This window comes from Neopsephotus bourkii, unplaced genomic scaffold (assembly GCF_033783945.1).
Source record: "Neopsephotus bourkii isolate Nb327-2 ecotype Australia unplaced genomic scaffold, CSIRO-AGI_Nbou_v1 NB_1686, whole genome shotgun sequence".
In the NCBI taxonomy this organism is placed as follows: domain Eukaryota; kingdom Metazoa; phylum Chordata; class Aves; order Psittaciformes; family Psittacidae; genus Neopsephotus; species Neopsephotus bourkii.
The window spans coordinates 357,851-375,949 of record NW_026902160.1 but is presented as its reverse complement, the minus strand read 5'-3'; the positions used below and the strand labels follow the sequence as shown (position 1 = coordinate 375,949).

At 38.2% G+C, this 18,099-nt stretch overlaps 1 protein-coding gene across 3 annotated transcripts in view; it reads right to left on the bottom strand.

The window, feature by feature from the left end:
* Positions 1–17,926, bottom strand: part of GRK4 (G protein-coupled receptor kinase 4) — a 37,028-nt gene extending 19,102 nt beyond the window's left edge. The window contains exons 1-6 of one of the 3 annotated variants that reach the window (XR_009728867.1): positions 17,627–17,926; positions 7,294–7,380; positions 6,528–6,640; positions 3,496–3,573; positions 2,289–2,389; positions 828–920 (exon numbers count right to left, since the gene is read on the bottom strand). Coding sequence is in view for 2 of the 3 variants with exons in the window: in XM_061376019.1 (XP_061232003.1) it covers positions 828–920; positions 2,289–2,389; positions 3,496–3,573; positions 6,528–6,640; positions 7,294–7,380; positions 17,627–17,678 (524 nt within the window). In the remaining variant the exon portion in view is untranslated. The remainder of the gene's footprint in view (positions 1–827; positions 921–2,288; positions 2,390–3,495; positions 3,574–6,527; positions 6,641–7,293; positions 7,381–17,626) is intronic. The other 2 variants (XM_061376019.1, XM_061376020.1) reach the window with 2 other exon arrangements.
* Between the last annotated feature and the right edge of the window lie 173 nt (positions 17,927–18,099).

The window sequence follows — 18,099 nt, the reverse complement described above, 5'->3', positions numbered from 1 at the left end:
CTTCAAAACAGAAGACTTGTGGTATGCAACAGCAGCTCAAGAGCCACTGATGTAGTGGAAGAGGAGAAGATAACTGGAAGCAGTAAAGGAGTCTGCTATTCTATGCTAAACCACTCTTAAGCAAGTATCAGGGCAGGGCTATTTCATGGTGGTGGGGTTTGTTGATGGTTTTGTTCTAAAAGAGCATGAATGAAGCTTTGTTCTCAGGACAAGAAATGGAGGTTCACTTGGTAGAGCGGAATTTACCATCAAGTTAATACTTAATATGTGACCACAATACACAGCAGTGTTGAATTAGAAAGGATCTGTACCAATTTCAGACTTCTGAAAAAGTTTAGAAACTCCTTTACTATTGATTTAAAAGCCCAAGCTAGATTTTCATAGATATATATCCTGCTGTCTTGTAATTACTATATCTATTCCTGTACCACCCTAAAAAAAAATGATTAGTTACAGTTTTAAAACACTGGGTCATAAAACTAGATTAATCTGCTTCTTAGCCACTTATTACACCAAGTTGGCAACTAAAGGATGATACCATTCCCAAGAAAGACTAGTATCCCATTGCACACTTGACAGCCAAACATACATCCATGATAATAAATTTGCATTTACCCAGTACAAATTTAACACTTGAAAACTACTGGACAGTGTTGTTGGAGTAGTGGCACTCTGACTGTGCCATCAATATCATCCTTTACATCTTTCAGATCATAATTCTTAGATATGCACTGTCATACATTAGGGCTCAACAGCATTTCTAGCATGACAAGCAGAACTGGCCACAGAGCAAAGAAACATAACATAAACATTCTAAATAAACTTACTTTTCCAGCCATTTCCACTGTAAAAAACGGGAAAAATACACACTTTCTTGGTAAGCTTCAAAAGGTCTTTTGCTTAGGTATTCGTGGACAATTCTAGCAACAGGAAAATAAAATCAATCATACTGAAAAAAAAGTAATAAGCAGGAGATGCTATCAATCTATTAAAATATTAGCATCTCTTAATATCTATTAAACATATCAGCAAGGCTGTAGCCAGAAAAACATTGTCACTGTGCTCTACAATGGTTTTAGCCTAGATGTCTCGCAGAGTGAGTGCCTGTCACAGAAAACTGTTCCTATCACAGAAAATTGTTCCTGTCAAAACACTGGTGAATGCCCAACTACTGTTACTTATAGTGACTAGAAAGTTTGACCTCTGCTTTCCCACTGTCTTCAAGCCCACGTAAACACCAGCCTTCCCAGCAGCTATGCAATACATGTATGACTCCACAAGTATGATCTCTGAAAGATATATACAGGAAAGGATCTACAAGTATTCATACACTGTTTGGAGTCTGGTAAGTAAAATTTTATTCTGTTTACGCTATATTCAAACCTGAACCCCAGGTGCCTTATTCCCCTTAAATTAAACACACCAAAGGAGTTGGGGAACAAGTCATTCAAACAGTATTTGGATATTTATTGGGCAGAGGAAAGGGGATGACCTACATAACACATCTTCCATCTGAGACATGTTTTACTAGGTGTTCTCACACATCCCTTTCAATCTTATAATCTCAGGTTGTTACAAAGTATGCTTATTTTTTGTTGCCAGGGAGATGACCCAAGCAATGACAAAACATATTGTAATGCTTCAGACATGATCAAGCATGCCTTGAAGAACCAGTAATATTAGAAACATAATGGATTTAGAAAGACCTGCAACACTGGTAAACATGTACCGTCCCTCCAAGAAGAGCCTTTCCTGTTGCTGCTGTGTGAAATATCACTTCATGACTTCAGAACAAAAGCAAGTTGCATTTGTTTGTGTTAACTCTCACAATCAATCCTCTAATCAGCCATTTTAATGGACTACAACTGTTGGCCTCAGTTCAGCCCATTTTCAAGAACCATAAATTGTATAACATTGTTCAGAAACCTTTCAAGCTTCAGTCTGTAACTTCAGTTTTTCTGAGTATCTTCATCATGGAAGAGAAGTCACTCAAAAAGTAAGCATATACTAAAGAGAAATATTATTCTAATTTACAGAATACTTGGTAGCAGATTATAGTGTGATTTTATGCAAAAAAGAGCACTAAAGAAAAAGCTCTGCAAAAGCCAAACATCTGAATCACATCAGAAGGAAACCTAGTCCTATAATAAATCTGTTTCAAATTCCTTATTTATACTCATTTCAGACATGAAATACTCCTGGATGTAATAATTTCACCTTTCATTTCTCTCAAACACACAAATTTCTCTTCTGGTACTTAAACTTAGCAATGTGCATTTTTAACTTACCTAGTGCAGTCCATAAAAAGGTCCTTAGAAGGGTTCTTTTCCAGTCTTGCTTTACATTCATTTACTGTTTCCTGAGGTATTTCTGGCAAGTGTGCCGCAGACTTAAAGTAATTAGAAACAGGTAACAATGAAAGCAATCAATAGAACAAGTCAAAGTTCTGTATTCAAATTGAAATGAAATCTTCTAACACAGGAAAAGGAAAGGAATGGTTTGGCTAAAAAGAAAACCAACAAGCCATATTCAAGCAAAATTTGTGTTTGTTCCCTATTATAGAAAAATTCATTGAAAGCTACTATAATTATTTACTAGTTCTGTATCTGGGGAAACAAACTTGGCAATAAGTTAAATTTCTTCTCCTTTCCATAAATCTACCACAATAAAAACAAGTTATCTATTTGGCTTGGCAGGATGGAAGGAAAGGGGAAGAAACACACACAACTTGGGAAACTATTTCAAACCAGCCCAGTAAATGTTTTGGGGTTTGGTTTTCATTTTTGCAAGAAATGCACGTGATTTATGGTAGTCCCAAAGGAATTATTAGAAGAGATGTGGCAAACTTGAAGTCTATCTGCTTTTAAAGCATCTACAAGACCTTCATTTGGAATAGAATCTTCTCAGGATGTCCAAAGAGAAGCAGAAAGAGCATCTATTTATAGAAGGCAAATGTCTAATTACGTATCTACAGCTTCTATTGGATATGAAAGAAGAGACTCTTAAAAATCAATCAGTGGAATATAATAAATGCAAAAGATCAGCTATTAATGATCTCCATGCAAAATACAGAGATGCAGAATGCTCCAGAACAAAACAAAACAGCATTTCACTTTGTGAAAACCTGCAGCAATTCTGACCATTTACAGCAAATCAAGCCAGGCCACACAGGAGTCTGAAAGAAGCATGAGGATTTCAATGTCTTCAATCTACAAAACTCTAAATTAATTTGTTAATAAGTCTTCTTTAGATGCTAAATGAGTTTGTTCAAAATAGATCTTTGAGACCAGCATTTTAATAGGAAAATAAATTGTCATGGTAGTAGTCTTATAAGCAGATGAGTCAAGGTTTCTGCTCAAGTTGCAATGTTTCACAGCAGAAGGCAGTATACCTTTCAGAAAGGCAAAAATGGGACTATTGAAGTTAATTTACTACAATGCAACCACTTAGATCTTTATTTATCTGACATTTACAAAACACTTAAGACATATTTACCCCATTAGTGAAGTATGTCTCTAAAACTTTCAGGCCACAGTCTATACGTTTTTCATCTGAAGATACCTCATATTCTGCCTAGGGGAATGGAACAGAAAATCAAGTTCTGTTTAGAGCTATTTCCCATTAGTGCCTTTGGTAGATAAACTTTACCATAACACAATGCTCCTAATATAAAATAAACTGGAGGCTCTCATGGTTAAAAATATTCAAAATCTATTTAAAGATTTTTAGGCTACATAGTGAAATATGTGTGATGAAAAGTCAAGAAAAAAAGCATATGGAATTTAACTTTTGGAAAACATACAGAAACTAACAATTAGTCTAAATGCAGTTACAGAAACTGCATCCTATATGTTAAATTGGATACACTACAATGAAGTAGTATTTATGTAGTATTGCAGGGCAGAATGATCCAGATGGGAAATAATTAAAGAAAAGTACAATAATCAACTTCACTGCATTTTTTTTTCCCTACAGTCCTGCATAAAACTGGGATAAAACTACTACCTTCCTACAAGATCATGTTAACTGCAAATAAGTGAGATCTAAAGCAAACCCTACTTCATTCATTGAGAAAACTTAGGAGATACAAAACTTGTGAAGTTTTTAACTTAGTAATATATGGTACTGTTAAGTAGAAAGAAGACACCTTGTGGAATACCATGTGTTTTGCAGAGCTTAACAGAGCTCCAGAACTCCTTATGGAAAAAGACCCCAAAGCAACAAACCATCAGACATCTACTAGTTTCAAAAAACTCCAAGGACTACTTACTAATAGTAATTTCATGAAATAATAAAGAAACAGACATCAGTGGTTACAGCATTTATAGGTAACACAGAATCTGGGGAAACATTAGAAAAGAGCACTATCAAACAGCAACCGGTATTATCTTTACTAGCTGGGCTAACACAACAAACTTTGCCTTTCCCTTGACATCACTGCCTCACAAACAAAAAAGAGCTTGAACAAGGTTGCTGAAGTCCAGTCCAGAAAAAGGGATCAGGAACCACCTGTAAGAGATAGTAGGTATTTTATCTCACTTCCTTGATCAAGACAGCCTGCTACCTTTCCAATCATGGCAGTCACAGATTAGAGATTATTTTAGCTCTTAAGAGCTCTTGCTCTTCTTCAAGAGGCTTGATTCCCAAGCATACTTCTTCACCATGACTTTTCAAATGGAAGTTAAAGAAAAAAAAAAGAAAAAGAAAAGAAAGTAGTAAATTGTGAAATCATCTCTTGCATCAGATTAGCTGAACTCTGCCAGTCTCTAATTCACAGAAGCGTTGCAATCCACATAACATCATAGGTCGCATATTTCAAAACAATTCAAAATCTTCAGTTAATGTCAAACACAGTTACGTCTTAGAGTTTCACCTGAAAAAATGACATCTGTAAAGCAAAGACATACCAGCCTTACAGTCATACCTAAGATTCTTTTCTTCTTCATGCTGCCAAAGATTCTGCTACTCCCTGTCTAAGCTTCTAAGGATTAAAGTGTGTACAGAAGTTGTATCCATTAAGGGTACATCCACAGTTGCCAGTGGTCTCTCCATTGTGCAATGCTATTAAAGCCTCTGGTTTACATTCAATTCAGGATATTTAGCTCCACTGTTCTTGATTTCCATTCAATCTATTCTATGTCTGCAACTGTCAAATCGGACTCTTGAATTTGGTGCTAGAACAGCTCCTAAGAGTCCTAATAGTACATTGACAATTATAAGACAGTTCTACTTATCTGACACAGAAGTTCCTTTTAATTGATCAAGTGCCTCAGTTTATAGTCCCGTAAGGGGAAGGAAAGTATGAAGTGGGGGGCACAGCAAGAATCCCATGTACTTCTTTACACCCTGCACCTTTCAGAGCCATTTTGCATTCTGATACTGTATTTTGGGACACATGTAGGCAGCTGCACTACCCTACTTCTACCTTCTTTGGTCATTTGTTCCCTGAATATAAGAACGAAAATGGGGGGGATGAGAAAAACTATTTTTTGGCAGCAAACTCATTTTAAGACTATATTTTACTGTGCTTGGATTAACTATGAAGGACAAAGAATAAAAAGTCTGAGCTATTATTCTCTTCTCGTAAGGACTGCTGTGTGCTTGCCTGATTTTCTCATTACTTTCCCCCTCCCCGTGAGAGAGGGGGGGAAAACCCATAAGGGTTTTGTGTGAGGATTTTTTACAAAACATGGCTGTGGGCACATTTCCTTCCTCCCCTCATTTTTTAGCACTAGATGTCAAGATGCAAATGTATCAAGACAAAACACTTCCTTTCCCCTTGGTCTCTAAAGTCTGGTTTCTGTCCTTCCATAGATGGTTCTCTAAATTTCCATCTCCATTGTATTTTATTTTAATTAGCACGCTCTGTCTAGCCTAGGGCTTCCATGCATGTTGCAACATTTTCAAGTCTATGTTTACAGCATTTTCAAGCCTGAGTATCATGTAATATTCTTTGTATGCACATCCTTTTAGGCTCAAGAAGTCAAGCAGCATGTCTCTCAAATTCTCTCTCTCATTTCCATCATAGTCAATGTTGTAGCTCTGACTATACCAAGCAACTTCTTCCCATCAGCTGGAAGATGTTCAGCCATTTCCAGGGGAGCAGGGCTTCATCATCATGCATAATGGCTACTTGGCAAGACAAGAGTTTAACTCTAATCTCCTCCCTTTTTCTCTCCTTCCCCCAGCTTTATATGCTGAGCATGACACCATACGGTATGGCACATCCCCTGGGTCACTGGGGTCAGCTGTCCTGGCTGTGTGCCCTCCCAACTCCCTGTGCACCCCCAGTCTACTTGCTGGCGGGGTGGTGTAATGAGTTCAAAAGGCCTTGATGCTGTGTAATCTCTGTTCGGCAATAACTAAACCATCCCTGTTATCAATGCCCTTTTGGTCCAAAACCCAAAACATAGCACAACATGACCTTCAGTGTACAAAAAACAGCACAAACCCCAAACTTTTTCTACAAAAAGAAAATGTATAAGCTATTGCCTACTGATATCCACCTCCAATTACTCACTGCTTACCACTGCATCCAGAAATTCAATGCATCTTTTCAGATCTGGTCTGGAATCACAGAACTGTCTGAAGAGAAGTCTTCCTATTGGCTGTTTGTCACAAAGCTGGTTATAGTCTCTTTCTGAGGAAGAAATAGTAAGTAAATACCTTTATTTCTTTTTGTCTTTGTCATAGCATGGTCCTTTACTCCCCTTTGAAACTAGGTCAGAAAAATATCACTAAAACCTGAAGTTTACATTAACATATTTAGCAAAGATATCTAAAGCATGTAATGATCCCAAAGAATAGTAAAACACTTCCAGCCATATTTGTGCATTACAGACTATCACATTTATTAAAAACACATTGAATGACATGGTTAAGTTTAATTCAATCCAGGCTGGGGGGTGGAAAACAACAATATTGTGAAATAGCAATTCCAAAGCAAACAAGATTGTTTGGAAAGAAGGAATACAAGATAGTAATATAAAACGTTAAACAATTACTACAAGACACTAAGAAGTAAAGGGAAATATGTGACCATGTCATTCAAATTACAACACGATTCCTTTTTGTAATTCATAGCTTTGTAAATTTATCCTTTAGGAGCAGTTTCCTTTAACAAACAAGGAGCTGTGAAACAGCTTTTATCTCCTCATAAATTCTCCATCACATTAAAAGTGGTAAATGCTGATGAGCATTCAGAAGCCAGACAGAATCCTTTCAGTTAACATCACCCAACTCTTATCCTTCCTTCTCAAGGAAATCAGACAGATCATTCTGCAGGACACCTACCAATTGAGCATCTAATACCTTCACAGTGACTAACAGGTGGCAACTTCAGCATCTCTTTCCATTTTTTACTGCGCCCACTCCGTTTGCCTAGAAAAAATACATAGAGTAATGTAAAATACAGTGCTATGTCAGAATAAAATTAAATATAACATTAATTAACAGCATAAAATCAGGTCACTTCTGCACAGATCTGCGTTTCATGACTAAAAGAAATCCAGCTATAAGGATACCCACACCAGTAACAAACTTGAGACAGTATATATATATGAAACACTAAAAAAGTGCAGAAAGTCTTTTGCAAGACAAATGTTTCACATTTTAGCTAAGCATGCAGAACACCTTTTCTGTGTTCTGAGACAAGGCAAATTATGTAGGTGTTCTGCAAATTACAAACAAACAGAAACATCATAGATAGAAACAAAAAAATATTGAGAATTCTCTCTCAACTATGGTGAAGAACAGAAGACATTAAGGTTGAGTAACAAAATACATAGAACAAACACAATTTTGGATAATCAGGTGGTACATAAATATTCCCTTTCTTTTTTCTTAAGGGCAGTAGTAGTAATAAGAGTAGACCCCACTAATAAATGAGTGGGCACTGCTCAAATAGACAACATCTATTGTAGACCATAGGTGGATACAGGACATCACGGATAACTGAGCTGTTGTAGAACTCTAGTATTTTCAATGCTTCAGGTTTCACAGCACTAGTATTAAACTGATTTTAAAAAGCTACTACAGTATTTCCCCCATTGTTTCTCAGAAACTGTATGTGTGCTCCATTTGCTATTCAATTGGAATTTTAGCACATTACTTTGATCAGAAGCAGCCAAATCCACTTACAGAAGATAGGAGTACTTATAAAAAAGGCAAAGTGACAGATACAATAGCATATCAATATGTGTAATTGCAAAACATTTCATCAGAAAAGTAATTTCTGTGCTGCAAAATACTGTAGAAGAAGATTTTACTGAATGATACACCCAGATGTGTTTCCACATGAAAGAACAGTAGCAAAACTTCACAGAAACTTTCTAAGAGCACCAAAGCAGTACGTACCGTTAACCACAATGGGAGAGAAAGGAAGGGAGTTACCCCATGTAACCCGAATAGAAACTAAGCAGCAAACAGTATTCAAGTCTTTCAGTTTTAAATCGTTAGGGGAAAAGGAACTAAACACCTTCATAATAATAAAATATGTTTTACAAAACCCTCTTCTCTCAAACATACAGGTTTTTGAAAAGTTCCACCATTGCAGCCAGAGCAGTTCCAGCTTAGTGTACCCTAGCTCAGACCAAATTTACATGATCACTATTACAGGACCATTGAGCTGTACCACTGTACTGCTGCAACAAAACATTCTCAACTCTAATATCACTAGAAAAGTAAACAAATAAGGAATATAAACCCTTAAAATGTTGGCTTGCAGAGATTTTTTTGAACCGATACCTACTTTCTAAAAAAACCTTCTTCTGCACTGTATTTCTTAATGAAGCCTAAGTCATTCACCTTCCAAAATGGTTCAGAATGCGAGTATTTGAAATCTACTTCACACACACACACTTCACGCAGTGGCAGCACTAATCATGAAGCTGCAACTACCCAGCATCATTAAAACAAACTCCAACTATTGTTAACAAAATATTTTTTATGTTACAAAGGAGTTGAACATATGCTTGCAGAAAACCAAACCACACACAGCAAAGAGCACTTCTAAGAGAACCTGACAGAAATAAAAATCAAGTAATACTAACACAGCAAGCGTGTACACATTCATGGAATAGAAAAGGACTGGATATAGATTATGTGATCATGTAAAACCATGGACAGAAGCATCACCATAATTTCTAACCATGCAATTGAAAAAGACACTAAGCTGGAAGGTCCACAGAAGTGTGGGTTTTTTTTCCTTTAAGAAACTGCTCAGAAAGACTCATTTTGCATGACACGGTACAATCAGTACTGACCAAGAATGATAAACTGACCCAAACTCACACCACAATGCTGTTCAGCAAAAGCAAAACTACACTGTGATATACAGCAAGTATATCATCTTCTGAAGCACAAAGGGAACAAAACAAAACCAGACAGTAAACAAACCTAACAAAAAATACAATCCAAAAAGAGGCTCACTGGTGCATTATACACCAAGTCCAATACATGCTGTATTTTGCCCCATATATTTAGCCAGTTATTTAGGATGTGATCATTACAAAGAGAACACATGCTAGAATGTAACTGAATTCACCATCCTATAGAAGTCAATCAAGACTACACATAATTTATTAATATACACAAGAATCAAGTGCTTAGGAGTATCAACTAAATCAACATGCTTTCTCTTTTCTCTGAACTGACTGTTCTTGTATTTACAGCAAATGCAGAGTAGGTCTGCATGTCCTAGTAACATAAAGAGAATGCATGACCTACATCATTTACAGATAAATCATCCATTTCTGGTAAAAGCTGTGGGAGGAGACCAATTTGCTTGTCATATTATTTCCTAATTGCAAAATCCCTTCCCATTTCTGAGGCAGTTTAAAAGAAGTATCAAATCGAATTATAATAGTTGTGGTTTATAAGTGTCTTAATATTGATTTCAGAGCTTCTATTCTGGATCCCATTCTAAAATACTTTAGATAAAATTCTTCCAGAAAGACCAACAGCTTACTTTGCAACAGAGTAGCAACAAAGCCATTAGATTAATCTGCTTTATGGTTGACCTACCTGGTTCAGATGAAATACCACTTTTGCCTCTTTCAGATGCAATTGCTGCCTAGAACAATGTCCAACTTGAAGCAACTCATCTTTTTACAAAGGGAAGGGTGGATGTAGCAATACACCATTACAGTGAGGAAATACTGCAATTACATTCTCAGGTACATGAGAACCTTACCTTTTTCTCCTCCCCAAATTACTTCTTGGAGTTAGAATTTCAGCATTTACCTCTTTACATGTTTTTGCTTCTTAAAAAGAGACATACTCATTTGAGTTAGTCATTGCATTGGAATATGGTCTGGACAAGACATTTAGATGTTTTCATTTTTCAACTTTTTTTTCTTTTTAAACTCCAGACAAACATTTGAAAAACTTACATAAGGCAAAGTGATTGGTTTATTCATGAGTGAAAACACTAGTTGCACAAAAAGAAACTGCTGTGTCAAAACAAAGCAATCTGGTGTAGAAACAGATTTAGACAAATATTTTTTGAGTCACCAGATGGACTTCCACAGCCACAGTGATCTTTGCAGGCAGGATTTGTAGCATGACTCTCATTTCACTGAGCACAGTGTTCACTGAACAACATTAGCAGTCAGTCTTCCTTGAGATAGAAAACTTGGACTGTCCTACAGAATGACAATAGTGAGAAGCACTGTACTTTCTGGCTAAGAAATTTACACAGTCTGTATGTGGTGAGATTCAGTGGCTACTACATTGACACTGAAATCATGCCATTAAGTTGTTTAGGGACTTTCACGCTCCAGCTTTCTTGCCTGTAAAGGGCAAGGAACACACCTCTGTGCTTGAGAAGCATGCAGCTATGAAGCACTAGGGCTGCATGATTGCTACAACATCATTCTTGCAAAACTGATTCCACAAACCAGATTGTCAGATACCAACTGAGAAAGTCACACCAGACCACACCCAGATAAGCTCTGAAAGCATAAAACTGCAACAAGACAATGGCCTGCCATGTGCCTGTAACTGTATAAATCAATCGATTTAGTGAAAAATGCAAAAAAATTGATGCAGAAGCTCCACATCATCTATACACTGAGATGCATGAGAATAATCTGGGTACATACAATAAATCTTTCCCACAGCAAAAAAGTTGCAGGCAAGTTTCCTAAGAGATTTTAAATTTACTTGAATTCCTGTGTTCTTCTTATTAGAGACATTTTTCTTCAAACCACTCACAATAAGGATTAAAACCTTTCACTGAAAAATCAACACATTCCTGTTTAACTATGGCCTTATGCTACAAAGACATTTGTAAACACTGCTCACTAAGTAACAGATTTTGCTGGTTTCCCCTTACTGTACTTCTTTGAAGGGTCTCTGTAATGTTTTCATTGTGCAGGTCAGATGGATTTTTTGACATCTCAATTCTTTGAAAAACAAGCCAGGTCACAGTTTAATAACTAGATTTAAGAGAGTGGCATCTACTTTATATGGAGAAAGATTTTTTTTCCTCACAAGTATGATACAAATAATCTGGTGGGCTCTCAGCAAGTTTGCCAGAAAGCTGAAAATTCAGGTTTCAGCACAAGGTAGGCACCAAACTCTTCAGTGTTATAAAACCCAAGGCACTTCTGAACACAAACAGAAGCAAAAACCCAAGCAGCTCAATAAATAAATACATATGAGATAACTATAGTTTACAGATTGTTATGGTATTTTTAAGGTAATATTCCTCACATTCCTGGGTTCAAGTGGCTAGAGCTGGCCTTAAGCAAGGTAACATTTGAGTCCTCTTGCTCACTGTCAGAATAGTAACCCTGTAAGCATTAAACCCCCAGGTACTTGTGAACATTTGTGTAGCTTGTTTATATGCACAATCCTTTATTGTTCCCACAGCTATAACCACTTGAACAACTGGTTCTTCCCATCAGTTCTATATACATTTCCAGTAATCATGTGCACATTTCGGAATGCCAGTGCATACATGCTAAACAGCTTATGCTCTTCTCCAGAAATTAGGTCTGAAAGCCTTGTATAAACTCAAGTAAATGTAACTAATCTGAGTCACAATTTGTTAAACTAATCTTGAAGTCAAACAATGTAACATCTGCGTATACATTCCTGTTGCTACGTCTGTAACAACTTAATAAACAGGGCTTAGTAGAGAAAACAAAACAAAAAACCTCAACAGTAAGAAAACTCCAATTTTACAGACAACTCCTTAACAAGAATTTTTTTTTATCATGATGGTACATCAAGACTGCAACAGATAGAAAAGTAAAATTCCTTGGAGTAGATTGTGAAACCTCTACTTCCAATTGCCACGTTTGAAATAACCAAAGCACCAGTGTGTATCAATAAGTAGACCTCTCATGTTGTGTTTATTTAGTAAACATAATTATTTAGATTCCAACATGCCCACATGCATTCTTCTTACAGTTCATTAAATAAAGGACAAAAAGGCAGACACTGTGCATAATTCTGTACAAACACAGGAAAACATGTTTCCTGCCACAATGAGTTTACAGCACAATGCAATGAGGGAGCACAACAGAACATAGGAGGCAAATAAGGGAAGAACAGACAAAAATAACAGCAACTGTGAAAATTCACAGCACACTTATGCTAAAATTCCTATTTGCTACTGGTGAATGGACTTTCCGGGTATGTGTGCGTCTTAGTTTCCCACTTGTCCACACTCCTTAAATAATTCAAGATTTCAGTTCCATTTGGTAGCAAATCTGCAGTGAGCTGTGCAATCTTCTTTGAATTTTCTTCCTAATTACAAATACATTACAGGACAACTTCTTATATATGGTCACTAATACCATACTAAATTATTACCTGATACTGCAAGCAAAAGTAGGATGTATTTTGCTTGAAGAATTATGCTGGCTGGTTTTAAACCAGAAAGATAAAACACACAATTTGCATGGACTGCTTATTTTTTTTGTGAAGAGTGCCACACTCGCATAACTCCAGTTCTGAAACTAGTATCTTCCAGCATTTGCTTAAGGCAAACAAACTGTCATCATTTTCTGTTACTGAAAGGCTCCTGCTAACTCCATCCTTGGGCTGCACCTAACAATTATCAAATCTGCAGGAGCTTGCTGATCATCTGAAAACCAATTTTGGGAAGAAAACCCCAACCCCAAAGCAACCAATGACATAGGAAAAAAACTACCGCAACAACCCACAACCCCTGAATTGGTTCATGGATTCAGCTAGAAACTGTCTGCAACCACAAGCTAGAACCAATACAATCAAGAGCTTGGGGGAAAGATTGCTTGAGGCATAACCTTAATTTAGCCTAAATCAATCATGACATAGAGGATATTATAAGCCTAACAGCAGACCAAATTCTCATTCAAAGTGCTCCTGCCAGAGCAGTACAAATGAACTTCAAAGTGGATGCAAATAGACCAGGTATGTTTAAAACATACTCTTGGCATGGATCCTCAATCGGAGTAAACTACCATTGACTTCAAAGGAACTAGATCTACCCTGTGGACATAATATTTGGAGATTCTTACTTTAGGCAATAAAAAAAAAGAAAGGCTCCTAACCAGTTTAAAACATACAGTGATTAATTCCTTTCCTTCAAAACATCACAGACTATGTGTGGGATGCTGAAATTACTTTGGGGCTTACATATACTTACAGGATTTCTTGAGAATCATTAAAATAACTATGAAAAACAGAAGAGACAAATATAAATAAAGAGAAAAGTGAATATAACAATAGATTGTTGTGAACTTTGATTTTCTTTTTTTGCAAAATAAGCAAGTTTGTATTTATTACTTGTCACCATTTACATGATAAATTCTTCAATGTCTTTCAAGAGATACTCATTCCAATGACATTTCTGCTGGGAGAAAATGTGTTAATTCCTCTGCTCTTATACAAAACTAGAGAAACATTGCTGTACACTGTTCTTTTACACATAAAAATGTCTGTAAGTAAAAATCTCAGTAAAGAGATCACAAGCTTTCACACCATCTATCTCAACACTATCACTTAGCACTTACCTGTTTTTCCATCTCAATTGCTGCACTTCAGTGCTCATAAGATCAACTTTGAGTTTACTTTATAATGTCTTGTTTTTCTACTGAGTCACTTGTGTTTGTTCCATTGAGTTCACCTTAAGAGGAAGTTTTCCTTTCTCACATACTGGTTTCCCTCAAAAAGTACTATATGCACAGGAGGAAAAAACTGGATTAGCACAGAAGGCCACTTATACAAGGAAACCGGGATGAGGAATCCCAGAACACTTTGCACTACCATTTTCACCCAGAGGCAAATGGCTCCATGGACTAGTTAGTACAGCACGAGGAGGTCAGCTGGAAAGAAAAAACTCCCAATATAGTTCCTGACGCCTTAATCTCTCATCCATAAAGTACTTTGTGTCATCATAGTATCTTCTAGTAGTGGATACATACAAGAGTCATATTATGAACAATCACGAACACCTACATGCACAAAGAACTGGCATTTGATTATTTATGAAGTTGCATTAAAAAAAGATAAGGAATCCTCACAGCTTTCCTTCTTCACAGAGGTATTACAAGCTTTTACTGGAAAGAGACTTTTATTAAGCTAATCCATCTTATGAAAAGGTTTGGATAATCCTCTTAGAGAATAGCATAAGACTAAACTTAAAGTTTTGAGGTTGAGATGAACCTGGGGTTTGATCTGGCCTGAAAACCAGACTGGTGAACTCTTACAAGCTGGTATTATCACCATGCAAATTTAATTAGAAGATTCATACCTCTAATGAAACAAATTAACAGTAAGACTATTAAGCAAGAAGATACTTAGAAATAGCACTACCACTTTGTTTTTATTCTGTAGAAGAAGAAAGTTTCAACAACAGATGCATTTTGTCTAAGCATGCTGGTTAGTTCCTGGCTTTCTAATTACATACTTCACATTTATTTTTCTACATATCAAATCAGATTTCAATAGTAGACATGTACCTTGCTGTTCAAGGTGTGGTAACTCTGCACACCTACAAATGTAAAACCCAAATGATGTTCAGACCCCAACAATATTCACATCTAAAAGTACGAGTACATAAAATGAGAGGCAAATTATGAGTACAAATCTGGCATCAGAATTTTGACTGTTCTAGTTTATGTGCTCAGGTACTATTTGTTTAGACTTGGTATTATTTACCACACATTTCTGTGTTTTCATTAAGCCTCTGCCATACCAGAGGCTAGGTATGGCAGATGAGGACCAGTACACAATACCTTCAGTTCAGTTTCTACATTTGCAAAATGAAGATGTCATCTCTCTAGGGTTAAAAGACATTGTAAAATGCTTTCAAGACTACAGACTTTTTCTACTCTCACCTTCATCATGAAGGACTCTCAAGTTACACTGAGACTGACCTATGCAAGCCATTATTAAGCCTATATTGATTTCTTTCAATATGCCACTGAAAACTATAAAATAAGAGCACATTATCTTGCTTTCACAACTGAAATATTTTTTCAGATCAACACCTTCTCTTACCCAAACTTTAATACACTAAGGAACTGGAAAAAGGATTATTGATGCTACCCAGCCTATACTTGAAAATAAGTGAAGCTGCTACTTTATGGTGCCTTAGGATTTTGCCCTCTTCCATGAGAAACAGTAATCATGAACTCTTCCATGCTATCCCACCTCTCCATACACTATACAGTGAGATAACAGGAATGTGGGAATGAAAAGGTCAATTGAAAGTCAGCTCTTCTGTCTCAGTGTTGAGGCCCTTTAGGAAAGAATATATTTCAGTAAAGTATCTACCTCACATACTAACTTTCCAAATTCCATTCCCTTTGAGTCTACTGGGAACATAAGAATAGAGCTGGGAGAGGGATTTTATGGAATGGTCCTGACAGATGGAATAAACCAGACATTCCCAGACCAGCCAGAGCATGCAACAGACAGAAAACACTTTAAAGGAGAGTTTTGAGAAATGCCATGTAAAAAGTATCCCATGTACAGAAACTCAGATGTGAAAAGGTAAAAGACTTTCTACCAGTTATCAACGGAGTTTTAGAGTTTCAAAGCCATAAATCAAATCTTTGTGCACACTTGCACAAAAGAGCCCAGGCCAATTTCAGGAACAAAAGAGTAACAGCTTATTACCATTACTTTTATAAGTTTCACATCAGATACAACTGATCTTCACAGCAGCTGCTGTCAGACTTTCATTTAGTTCATTAAAATATCTTGTTTGGTCAGTTCTACCACTATAATTTATTTTAAACATAGTGAAACCTTAACTAAAGAGGCAACCTGGCATTAAGCAGCCACTTAAAAGCCTTTCCAGATTACCACTCCACTCTTTGTGGTGAGGGTTTGGGCACAGTAAAGCTCTGAGCCAGATTCCACTTTCCCTTCATTTCTCAGATCACTTTAATGCAAACTCCAAACACAGGCAACACCACCACAGACATGTTACCGGCAGCGAAACCAGCCAAAACATGTCCTCTAGTTTGAGGTGGTCTTTTCAGCTAAGGTTGGGAAATGGCCCAAAACTGTAATCACTGTTCTGGTTTTTAAACCCCACTTCAAAGTAAAAAAGCTGATTTTCCTCTCTCGCTGCTTAAGGCAAATTTAACTGGATACACATATGGCGTAAGTGCCAAACCCATTTAGAGTTGGAGGAACTTGCAAAACATACAGGGGCAGATTCTGTTGTTCTTACTCACTTTAAACAGCTCCAGCTAAACTAATGGGACTTCTCAACACAATTAAGAAAAGTAAGATCCAATCCAAAAAGAATATGCCCATTTCATAGTTGAAAAACAACTCTGCAAGGAGTACAGTGGTAATCTGGGGAGGTTTTCAAGTGGCCATTTAATGGACAGTTATATACGTGAAAAAGCAGCAGGACAATCTCATTTCAGGATTGCTTTTAAACAGTGATTTTCTGAACTTCATTATCTATCCAAAATGTCTGTTAGTTGGGGGAGAAACTTCAAGTCAAGATGCTCTGGGGAATCAAACTGGAAGTATTAACCTCATGAGCACAGTTTAGTATCAGGTTAACATAAAACATTCAATTACAAAACACAGGTAGCATTCAACAGCTACGTTTTTCACAGGCAGGAACTTCAGCAAGATGGAGTGCAAGGTTCTTCCAAAGAAGATTTATGTCACTTCATCCCTTATAGCTGTACGCATATATATTTGCAAATAAACTAAGAACTCCAGATTAACGATCTTCTTAAAAACATCCGGTAAAAACACCATGTGAATCAGGAGCCCGACGGCGAAGGAGGAAAGGTTTTGTTGGGTTTTTTCCCTCCACAAGAAACAATGCAGTAACTCCAAATCCACACCGCGGGAGGAGCGGGGCAGGTGCCTCAGGGCACTGCCCGGGACTCGCTGCCCGCCCCGGTGCCACTGGGAGGGACCCCGCCACTGCCCCAAAGGGGCTCCGCTCCCCGCCCGGACGCCCCTTGCCCGGCAGGCTCTCTTCCCTCCCCACCCTCTCTTCCTCCATCACTTCCTCTCTCCCTTTCCTCGCCAGTCCCTTTCCCCCTCACCTCAGACCCTTTTCCTCCCCGCCCGGTACGTGTCCAACCCGCCCCGCCTCGACCTCTCGCTTCTCCTCCCCCCTCGCCGCTCCCCCCACCCCCCCGGCTCTCACCCTCCCGGGCTTTCAGCAGCACCGTGTTGGCCACGATGTTCTCGATTTCCATGGTCGGGGGCTCCTTCTCCTCAGGGCAGCCAGAGTGGAGGCCGCCCCTACTGCCTCCTTCGCCCCCTCCTCCAGCCCCGCCACCGCCGCGACGCCAAGCCTCCGCTCATCCGACCCCGCAGGACCTCAGCGCTGCGCTCGCCTCTTCCCCATCACCCGCTGCTCGCCCCGGCACCGGCCACCCCCTCCCCGAGGGCGGAGGCAAGGAGCAAGCAGCAACCGCCCGCCCCAACCATGGCTCTACCGCCCTCCTCCGCCTGCCTCAGCCAGCTCCGCCTCCGCGCTGCTGGGCCACTTCCCCATCCCAATCCTCTAGAACTACAACTCCCAGCAGACCTTGCGCAGCACCACAACGTTATCTCCGGCGCACGCCGCGCTCTGCTTGCTGGGATATGTAGTGCATTAAACCCTTCCAGGCTTCC